At 42.6% G+C, this 10,998-nt stretch overlaps 1 protein-coding gene across 1 annotated transcript in view; it reads left to right on the top strand.

Moving 5' to 3' along the window:
* The first annotated feature begins 1,358 nt into the window (after positions 1 to 1,358).
* Positions 1,359 to 10,998, top strand: part of slc7a11 (solute carrier family 7 member 11) — a 219,992-nt gene continuing 210,352 nt past the window's right edge. The window contains exon 1 of the mRNA XM_063046656.1: positions 1,359 to 1,883. Within this exon, the coding sequence (XP_062902726.1) occupies positions 1,601 to 1,883 (283 nt within the window). The 5' untranslated portion in view covers positions 1,359 to 1,600. The remainder of the gene's footprint in view (positions 1,884 to 10,998) is intronic.

Here is a 10,998-nt window from a genome sequence, read left to right as displayed (position 1 = left end):
ATGCAGCGTGTGGTGTAAATGTCTGTAATGGTGGGAAGAGAGACCCCGATGATCTTCTCAGCTGACCTCACTATCCACTGCAGGGTCTTGTAATCTGAAATGGTGCAATTTCCGAACCAGGCAGTGATGCAGCTGCTCAGGATGCTCTCAATACAACCTCTGTAGAATGTGGTGAGGATGGGGGGTAGGAGGTGGACTTTTCTCAGCCTTTGCAGAAAGTAGAGACACTGCTGGGCTTTCTTTGCTATGGAGCTGGTATTGAGGGACCAGGTGAGATTCTCTGCCAGGTGAACACCAAGAAATTTGGTGCTCTTAACGATCTCTATGGAGGAGTCATCAATTTTCAGTGGAGAGTGGTCGCTCTGTGTCCTCCTGAAGTCAACAACCATCTCTTTTGTTTTGTTCACATTCAGAGACAGGTTGTTGGCTCTGCACCAGTCCATTAGCCACTGCACCTCCTCTCTGTATGCTGACTTGTCGTTCTTGCAGATGAGACCCACCACGGTCCGTGTCATTGGTGAACTTGATGATGTGGTTCGAGCTGTGTGTTGCAGCACAGTCGTGGGTCAGCAGAGTGAACAGCAGTGGACTGAGCACACAGCCCTGGGGGGGGCCCGTGCTCAGTGTGATGGTGTTGGAGATGCTGCTCCCGATCCGGACTGACTGAGGTCTCCCAGTCAGGAAGTCTAGGATCCAGCGGCAGAGCCACTGCTTATTAGTACAGTATCTGGTTTGTGTTGTCAGAGGAGGAACATTAACAACATTTAAGAGGCATTTGAACAGTTGTTTAAATTCAAAAGACATAGATGGAAGTTGAATTAATGCAGGAATGGTGGTCAGTAAGGGGGCGGGGAGGGGAAGGGCATGTTTCTACACCTATATCTCTATAATCCATTTCCACAGCAGAGGTGCTGCCCCTTCTGTTTTATTTTATTGTGCACCTTAATTATCATGTCCACATCGTCGTCTGTGAGACTATCTCGAACAGTTTAGCATGTGTTTGACAACAATCCCGAGTGTCAGAGTCTAAAATGAAATATAACCTTTATAAAACAGAAACTTGAATCATTTTCCTAGATAAAGGAATCCCAGAAATATAGAAAAGTCCTAACATCTGGAAAGAAATACAGACGGGGTAGATTCCGACGACTAGATTACATTCGGAACTCTCTTTGCACTCTTTTACAGGCACCTGAGAGAATGGAGGGGTGAGTGAGTGAGTGTCTGTGTGTGTGTGTAAGAAGGAATGGGATTTGACGGAGTGCGAAGTGGGCGGGACCATTTAATAGGGCGGCGCGAATCGCCGAAATAAGTGGGGATACGTTAAAGTTCGGAGTTACCATAACCCTTTGCTTTCTGGCTGATGCAACACGTCCTGAGTGGTGACACCCGAGAGCAGGCGGAAGTCAAATTGTGGCTCTTAGGACGCAGAGACATTCGGTATCTTCACTTCGGGATGTACAGGCACTGATATTCGCATGCGCATAGGCAAAAACACACGGAACGTGTAACAAATCAACATAAAAATAAACAGCGTTAGCAAGAAGTGAATTTAAACCACTCAACCTGCCTTCATATATCCAGTATAGGTTATTAAAATATGTCCACTGTTCCAGTATCCACCATCTGCAGCGAAGAGCGCTACAACCCGGACACCTGTGGATATGTGCCGAGTAATACGGACTCAGGACAACCGAGTAAAAAAACACATGAGAAAGTGGTTTTAAAGAAGAAGGTGACTCTGTTGAGAGGTATATCGATTATAATCGGGACGATCATCGGCGGCGGCATTTTCATCTCTCCCAAGGGGATCTTGCAGCACACCGGTACAGTGGGCATGGCCCTAGTGATGTGGACTGCGTGCGGTGTCCTGTCGCTGTTCGGTGAGTCGGGCTCCACTGCTCAGACTTTACGGGGCTTGCCCCACATTTTCTCGCTTGCTCTCTTTTGTTAACTCGAGAAGACATGATCAGCAGCGGTGATGCTGAGAAGTGGTAGGAAGATTCTGATTACGAAAGCCTACAAAAGTTTTAGTTTGTGGATTAACTGTGAACATTCCACCGCGGTAGAGCTAATTTTAAAGCATCGGCTGTGAGGAATCTTCCTTTTGTTGTAAGCCTCCAGCTCTCAACATTATACAATAGGGAAGCAAGTTGAATGCCTCTGCTGTATAGTGAACTGCAAACCACATCCGATGAAAGGACAGAGTAGAATTCCAGTGATGGGATGCCAATCGATGTAGCACATTGTGTCGAGATTCTGAATATGTATGCATTGTGCCACGGTTATCACACACAGTTAATCCATATGCAAAGATGCTGGCACTGTTTTGCGAGCTCAGCCGTGAGGAACATGTACCTCAGTCCCAATCGCCGCTTAAATTTCAGGATACGAGTTCCACTTGCAATCACCCGCCCTATTTTGCCCCATCACTGACGGCAACACGGGGTCTCACTCCTAGGCCTGTACCTACCGGCCTTCCCTCTTTTAGCACATTGTTGTTATTCCTGGTGCTGAATGAGGCACGGGGGCAGGAATTTGTGCCACTATTTTTGTAATTTCCGGAAGTAAAATTGCATCCACTGCCAAACCACCAGGTGCACATCTAACTTTCTACCTGGTCTCCTCCAGCCCAGCCACTAGGAAATTCTTGACAACAAATGGAAGCAAGCGCACAATCAAGTGCTGTGAATCAACTTTGCAAACTTTTTGTGCCTTGACTCTGGCTGACTAGAAGCTGTCCTATCATTATTCTAATTAAATTGGCAGGGTTATTATTATCATCAACATAATAATAGACTACAATCTAAAACATTGACACATTTCTAGACTATGAAGATATTGCGTGGTGTAATCTTGAACAGAAAAATAGTTATACTAGGTACTCTAATGATGGTGTACAAGTGGCAATAAAAATAAGATAAACCCAACTGTGTTTGTTAGGAATGCTGACCAAAGTTTGAGTCAACACATATCAAAGTTGCTGGTGAACGCAGCAGGCCAAGCAGCATCTCCAGGAAGAGGTACATTCGACGTTTCGGGCCGAGACCCTTCGTCAGGACTAAGTGAAGTTCAGTTAGTCCTGCAGAAGGGTCTCGGCCCGAAACGTCGACTGTACCTCTTCCTAGAGAGGCTGCCTGGCCTGCTGCATTCACCAGCAACTTTGATGTGTGTTGCTTGAATTTTCAGCATCTGCAGAATTCCTCATGACAGGGTTTGAATCATTTTGATTGCTCCTATGAAGCATTTGTCAGCAGGGGTATATTAGGGAAAGCAAACACTGAGTTTAATGGAAGTTTAACTCCTTGTCCACCTTAAATACATAAAGGGGTAAAGGAAATCTCTTAAAAAAAACATTGTCCCATAATTCATACTGCTTTCATACCTAAGAGAATGGGTAATTGTTGTAATTTAGGAAACTCAAGAGTCAGATTATAGACAGCAAAATCCCATAAACAGTCTTATAATTATGATCAAGGTGGAGATACAAAAGACAGCAGATACTGGAATTTGGGCACCAAATAAACTGCTGGAAGAACTAAGCAGCTTGAGCAGCATCTCTAGGATGAAAGGAATTCCCCATTCCCCATCAGAAACATCTTAAAGCCCTCCACTTCTTTTAACAATGATCCAACTAGTTCCCTTCCACTAACACTCTCATCTGCTTGTCTGAACTTGTTCTTACCCTGAAGAACTTCCCTTTCGGCTCCTTTCAACTCCCCTGCAAAAAGTCAGTCCTGATGTTGGTTTTCAACCTGAAATGCTGACAGTACCTTTATTCCCACAGATGTTGTTCGAATCAATGAGTTCTTCCACAAGATTGAATAATGACCATATTCTCTGATTTTGGCTCAGGCATTAGTACCTCTTTAATACTTAGTTCAAGTTATCATTATGTTAGAGCTTAAACAATGAAGTAGTAACTTTTTTTTCTTTTTGCTATCAGTTAATTACCTGAGCACATTTGGATAAAATGGGAAATTCAACTGTATGTAGTTAAAGGAAAATTGTGTCTGACACTAAACAATATAAATAAGAAATTTTAGGTCATTAAAATGAATAATTCAAATATCTTATTTTTAAATCAGTTTGTTTCTATCATGCAGTTTCATTTCAATGATACTGAATGTGGCAAATCACACTGTATATTTGTTTTATACATTATATTTAATGAGGACTTTTTTTTCATTGTTGTTTCTGCTCAGCTAATTTAAGCCAAAAGCTGTCGGAGTTTTAAGCATATCTTAACAATAAGTCTCAATTGAAGTTACAATTTTATTTGTGACAGAATGCATCCCAGTTTTTGCTGTAGCTTAAATAGTGTGCAATTTTCACAAAATGAATATGTTCTGGGGAAGAAGGTAACTAAGTGTGATGGAAACAAGATCAAAATGATACCTAGAGGGCTTGCAACCAGTCAAGGAGAGCACTAAAGGACATTTGGTACCAACGTCATCCATAGAACCAGCCAACTTTGTGGTGCTTCTACCTTAATTGTGACATCAGCCAGTGCAAAGCAACTTTCCAATTTCATTTGCAAGACTACCCAGTTTTCCTCTTATGTACTCTATATTCAATTCTATGATATTCAGCACTTTATATCTTATGACTTTTCAGCTGCCTGACCTGTTGAGTTACTCCAGCATTTTGTGTGTGGTGCATTGGATTTCAAACATCTGCAGATTTTGCATTTAATGTTTGTAGGTACAATATCCATACTTGTTCTTTCACAATAGTCAAATAATTGGCCTTCATTTTGTTACTGAAGATTTAGATCTGAATGCCAGATGCATATCTGAATCTAAACAGAAAAACAGGATGGTATTAGGAAGTGGTGATATGAACATTTCCAAACAATCTAATTTAGATTTGTTTATTGTGGGATAAATATTATTGAGATAATTGGTGATAACTCCTGTGGAATTTTGAGATTGTAGATGGAACGTCAATGTAACACTTCATCCAAGCACACTATTTCTAACGGTCCAGTAGCCCTCAGTGTCGCACTGAAGTTTATTTGTGCTCCAGACTCTATAGTGAAATGTGAACCTGTAATATTCTGATTCCAAGGTTAGAGTTGCAAATCGAATAACAATATAATGTCTGTCTTTAAATGGCAGTGGATTTTAGAACAGGAATCTAACTGAGTAGCTTAGCTGCATAACAAAATTAAAGAAGTAAAGCCAGGACATTGTTCCCACTTAATTTGCAGATTGTCCTTCACCCAAGAATTCTTTCTAATACAGCCACAAATCTCAAGTGGTGTTCTTCATTATGAGACAGCAAATTCACCTTCTAAGAGGGTCTGACAGAGGAAGTATTCACAGGAAATGGTGTAATTGCATGCAATATCTCCAGATAATCTATTTTCCGTTTCTTAATTAAGGGATAAATATTGCTCTGAATACTGGGACTAACTCCACTAATTATGTCATTCGCCTCACTTATATCTACCTGAGATAGCACACAAGACTTTGGCTGCAGACTTCATTCAAAAGACAGCAACTCTGCTCAGGTGTCACTTTCACAGTACTGGGTGGATTATTCACCTTGTTTATGAACTCAAGTCTCTGAGGTTGAGGTTGAAACTACAACTATCCGAGTCTGAAGTGAGAGGGTTACTAAACAAGCCCAGAGGTATACTGTATTCAATTCCAATGACAAGAAAACAAAAATGTAGAAGTTGCAATTTGTTGACTTCTGTATCTCAAGTATAAATCAGCAGCTGTTACTGTGAGTTTTTTAATGTGTGCAAATAAGTCTGCAGTGGTGCTACTTAACATAGATTACCAACTTGGATGACAAAAAGTGACAGAAGTATTCAAAGAAGAACAGTCATGCTCATTTAAAATAATGCAAAGATATGTATTCCGCAATTTATAAGGAATCTTTGTGAGTTTCCTTGGTAATATTTGAAAGCAAGAGGAAATTATTAATCTGTATGCAGTCACTGCCTTTTAGAACAAAGAACAACACAACGCAGGAACAGGCCCTTCAGCTCACAAGGTTTGTGCTGAACAGTATGTTAAATTAAACTCATCACTTCTACCTGCACATGATCCATGTCCCCTGCTGTAATGAAGCAACCAGAATTGCTCACAATACGCCGTGTGTGGCCAAAGTTTTATTTTATTTATATAATGCTCAGTTAAGTAACTTAGAGAATTGAAACTGCTGAAAATTAGGATGATAGTGTGAAATTAATGTATTTATGGATTTTGAATCAAATTAGAATTCATTTTAAGCACATATTGCAGCAAACCTGACTGGCAGACCACAGTACGTGTGCTTGCAACACCGTGTGTCCGACAGAGTAATAAGCAGCACTGGGGCTCCACAAGGGACTGTCTTGTCTCCCATTCTCTTCACCATTTACACCTCAGACTTCAACTACTGCACAGAGTCTTGCCATCTTCAGAAGCTTTCTGATGACTCTGCCATTGTTGGATGCATCAACAGGGGAGATGAGGCTGAGTACAGGGCTATGGTAGGAAACTTTGTCACATGGTGTGAGCAGAATTATCTGCAGCTTAATGTGAAAAAGACTAAGGAGCTGGTGATAGACCTGAGGAGGGCTAAGGCACCGGTGACCCCTGTTTCCATCCAGGGGGTCAGTGTGGACATGGTGGAGGATTACAAATACCTGGGGATATGAATTGACAATAAACTGGACTGGTCAAAGAACACTGAGGCTGTCTACAAGAAGGGTCAGAGCTGTCCCTATTTCCTGAGGAGACTGAGGTCCTTTAACATCTGTCCGACGATGCTGAGGATGTTCTACGAGTCTGTGGTGGCCATTGCTATCATGTTTGCTGTTGTGTGCTGGGACAGCAGGCTGATGGTAGCAGACACCAACAGAATCAACAAACTCATTCATAAGGCCAGTGATGTTGTGGGGATGGAACTGGACTCTCTGACGGTTGTGTCTGAAAAGAGGATGCTGTCCAAGTTGCATGCCATCTTGGACAATGTCTCCCATCCACTACATAATAGACTGGTTGGGCACAGGAGTACATTCAGCCAGAGACTCATTCCACCGAGATGCAACACTAAGGGTCATTCCTGCCTGTGGCCATCAAACTTTACAACAACTCCCTTGGAGGGTCAGACACCCTGAGCCAATAGGCTGGTCCTGGACTTATTTCCTGGCATAATTACATATTACTATTTAATTATTTATGGTTTTATTACTAATTAATTACTTATGGTGCAACTGTAATAAAAACAAATGTCCCTCAGGATCAATAAAGTATGACTATTACTATGACTACTAAACCTGTGGACTTAATGACCTCAGTGTAATCTACTTGATAGCTTTACCCAGTTTACAAAAAAGTGAGCGATTTAGATTTACTTTTATATTTGGTGGGTAAGAGGAATAGATAGAGTGGATAGCCAGCGCCTCTTCCCCAGGGCACCACTGCTCAATACAAGAGGACATGGCTTTAAGGTAAGGGGTGGGAATTTCAAGGGGGATATTAGAGGAAGGTTTTTCACTCAGAGAGTCATTCGTGCGTGTAATGCACTGCCTGAGTCAGTGGTGGAGGCAGATACACTCGTGAAGTTTAAGAGACTACTAGACAGGTATATGGAGGAATTTAAGGTGGGGGGTTATATGGAAGGCAGGGTTTGAGGGTCAGCACAACATTGTGGGCCGAAGGGCCTGTAATGTGCTGTACTATTCTATGTTCTATGTTCTATGTTGTTAATTCAGAGAAATGTTATCTTGTATCTTCCATCAGGCAAGATGCAAATTCAGTATTTCAGCCTAAGGATTTTTTCTGCTTTTCCAAATGACCGTTATCTTTTTTGAATTATTTGAAAGATGTAGAATCACCACTTTGAAACTGTCTGGCAGTTACTTTGAAACTGGAGCTGATTTTGTGAACTTAGGTAACTCCGCTATAAATCTGCTATTACAAGGCAAGACCACCTATTGACTGTTTTTCCATTGTAACTTCCAGTTACTTTTAATTATCTTGCATTTTTTTAATACTATCAAGTCTATTGTTGCCTCATCTTATATTTCTCTTTACTTGGAGGCACAAATCTCAACATGTTGTAGCAATGGGTTGGATTGTTTCTAAATAGAAAGGAAAAAAAAGAGATTAGATCACAATCATAGCCAAAAAAAATGGCCTGTGATACTTCTTTGAGGTAGCTAACTGTACACATAAACATGGCCCTGGGAGAACAGAGTGTTGTAAAACAGAGACCTAGGAGTACAGCTACATAGTTTCCTGAATGTGGACATCATACTTGCCTTCATTGGAGGAGAACAAGAGTTGGGCCATTTCTTTATAGCTGTATCAGATGTTGCTCTGACAGTACAGTATTTGAGTTTCTGTGTGCATTTCTGGTTGCCATACAATAGGAAAGATATACTTAAGCTAGAGAGGGTTCAGAATATTGCAATGACTGCAGGGCTTGAGATAAAAGGAGAGATTGGATAGGCTGGGACTTGTTCTCCCTGGAGTGAAGGAGGGTCCTTGTGGATGTTTATACGAGTAAGATCATAACTAGGATAAGATTGATGGTGTAGTTCTTTATCCAGTGTAAGAGAATTAACAACTAGAGGGCTTAGGGATAAGGTAATAGGGGAAGGACTTAAACCAGACAGAGGGTCAAGATTTTCATACAGAGGATGTGGGCACTTGGAGGAAGCTGTGATAGGAAGTGGTAGGTTTGGGTACAATGACATTGCTTAAAGGACGTTCGGACATGTTCATTGATAGGAAAGGCTCAGAGGGATGGGCAAACTCAGAAAGACAACTTGGTCAACATGGGTGAGTTAGGCCAATGGGCCTCTTCTCATGTTGAATAACTCCAGGGCTTTAACAGATCACAACTAAATAGAGCAATTGCATAGGAAGATGCATGCAATTACAAAGAAGGCACAGTGGCGGCTATTTTTCATTGGGAGTTTGAGGACACTTGGTATTGCAAATTTCTACCAATATACTGAGGAGAGCATTCAAACTGTTACATCACTGTCTGGAATGCAGGAGCCACTGCACAGGATCAAAAAAAGTTCGCTGAAAATTGCAAACTCAGCCAACTCCATCATGGGCACTAGCCTCCCCAGCATTGAGGACATCTTCAAAAGATGTTGCCTTAAAAAGGTAGCATCCACCATTCAGGACCCCCATCACCAGGATATATGCTCTTTTCATGACTACCATCAAGAAAAAGGTCCACTCAACATTTTAGGAACAGCTTCTTCACCACAATCCGATTTCTGAATGGACAATGAATCCATGTACACTCCTTCACTATTTTATTTGTTGCTCTCTTTTTGCACTACTTATTTAATTTAATTATGTGTGTGTGTGTGTGTATATATATACACAATAAAACAAAACAAACCCATTTCCATCCATCTCACCTGCCCACCCATTCACACACTTGTAGTAATATAGTGATTTTTACTACCTCAGGATGTTATAAAATGTTTTGCAGCCAAAGAATTATGTTTTATTTCTAACACAGAGAAACACAGCAGCCAAATTTTACACAGCAAGGACCTGTAACACAAATGAGATTAATGAGGAGAAAATGGAGGTAGGTTACAGGACAGGGAAATGAATGACATACATCAAAGTTGCTGGTGAACGCAGCAGGCCAGGCAGCATCTCTAGGAAGAGGTGCAGTTGACGTTTCAGACCGAGACCCTTCGTCAGGACTAACTGAAGGAAGAGCTAGTAAGAGATTTGAAAGTGGGAGGGGGAGGGGGAGATCCAAAATGATAGGAGAAGACAGGAGGGGAAGGGATGGAGCTAAGAGCTGGACAGGTGATTGGCAAAAGGGATATGAGAGGATCATGGGACAGGAGGCCTAGGGAGAAGGAAAGGGGAGAGAGGATCATGGGACGGGAGGCCTAGGGAGAAGGAAAGGGGGGAGGGGGGAAGCCCAGAGGTTGGGCAAGGGGTATAGTGAGAGGGACAGAGGGAGAAAAAGGAGAGAGAGAGAAAGAATGTGTGTATATAAATAAATAACAGATGGGGTACGAGGGGGAGGTGGGGCATTAGCGGAAGTTTGGGAAGTCAATGTTCATACCATCAGGTTGGAGGCTACCCAGACGGAATATAAGGTGTTGTTCCTCCAACCTGAGTGTGGCTTCATCTTTACAGTAGAGGAGGCCGTGGATAGACATATCAGATTGGGAATGGGATGTGGAATTAAAATGTGTGGCCACTGGGAGATCCTGCTTTCTCTGGCGGACAGAGCGTAGGTGTTCAGCAAAACAATCTCCCAGTCTGCGTCGGGTCTCGCCAATATATAGAAGGCCACATCGGGAGCACCGGACGCAGTATATCACACCAGCCGACTCACAGGTGAAATGTCTCCTCACCTGGAAGGACTGTCTGGGGCCCTGAATGGTGGTAAGGGAGGAAGTGTAAGGGCATGTGTAGCACTTGTTCTGCTTACAAGGATAAGTGCCAGGATGGGGGGATGGGGGGGACGAATGGACAAGGGAGTCATGTAGGGAGCGATCCCTGCAGAAAGCAGAGAGAGTGGGGGAGGAAAAGATGTGCTTAGTGGTGGGATCCCGTTGGAGGTGGCAGAAGTTACAGAGAATAATATGTTGGACCCGGAGGCTGGTGGGGTGGTGGGTGAGGACCACGGGAACCCTATTCCTAGTGGGGTGACGGGAGGATGGAGTGAGAGCAGATGTGCATGAAATGGGGGAGATACGTTTGAGAGCAGAGTTGATAGTGGAGGAAGGGAAGCCCCTTTCTTTAAAAAAGGAGGACATCTCCCTCGTCCTGGAATGAAAAGCCTTCCTGACGAAGGGTCTCGGCTCGAAACGTCGACTGTACCTCTTCCTAGAGATGCTGCCTGGCCTGCTGCGTTCACCAGCAACTTTGATGTTTGTTGCTTGAATTTCCAGCATCTGCAGAATTCCTCGTGTTTACGTTACGGAAATTAATGATATCAGATTGCACAAACAGACAATGAGCAACTGCTGTACAGTACACTCTTGCATAATGAAGGGTT

This window comes from Mobula hypostoma, chromosome 4, assembly GCF_963921235.1.
Source record: "Mobula hypostoma chromosome 4, sMobHyp1.1, whole genome shotgun sequence".
NCBI classification, from domain to species: domain Eukaryota; kingdom Metazoa; phylum Chordata; class Chondrichthyes; order Myliobatiformes; family Myliobatidae; genus Mobula; species Mobula hypostoma.
This window is presented reverse-complemented; position numbering and strand designations above follow the sequence as displayed.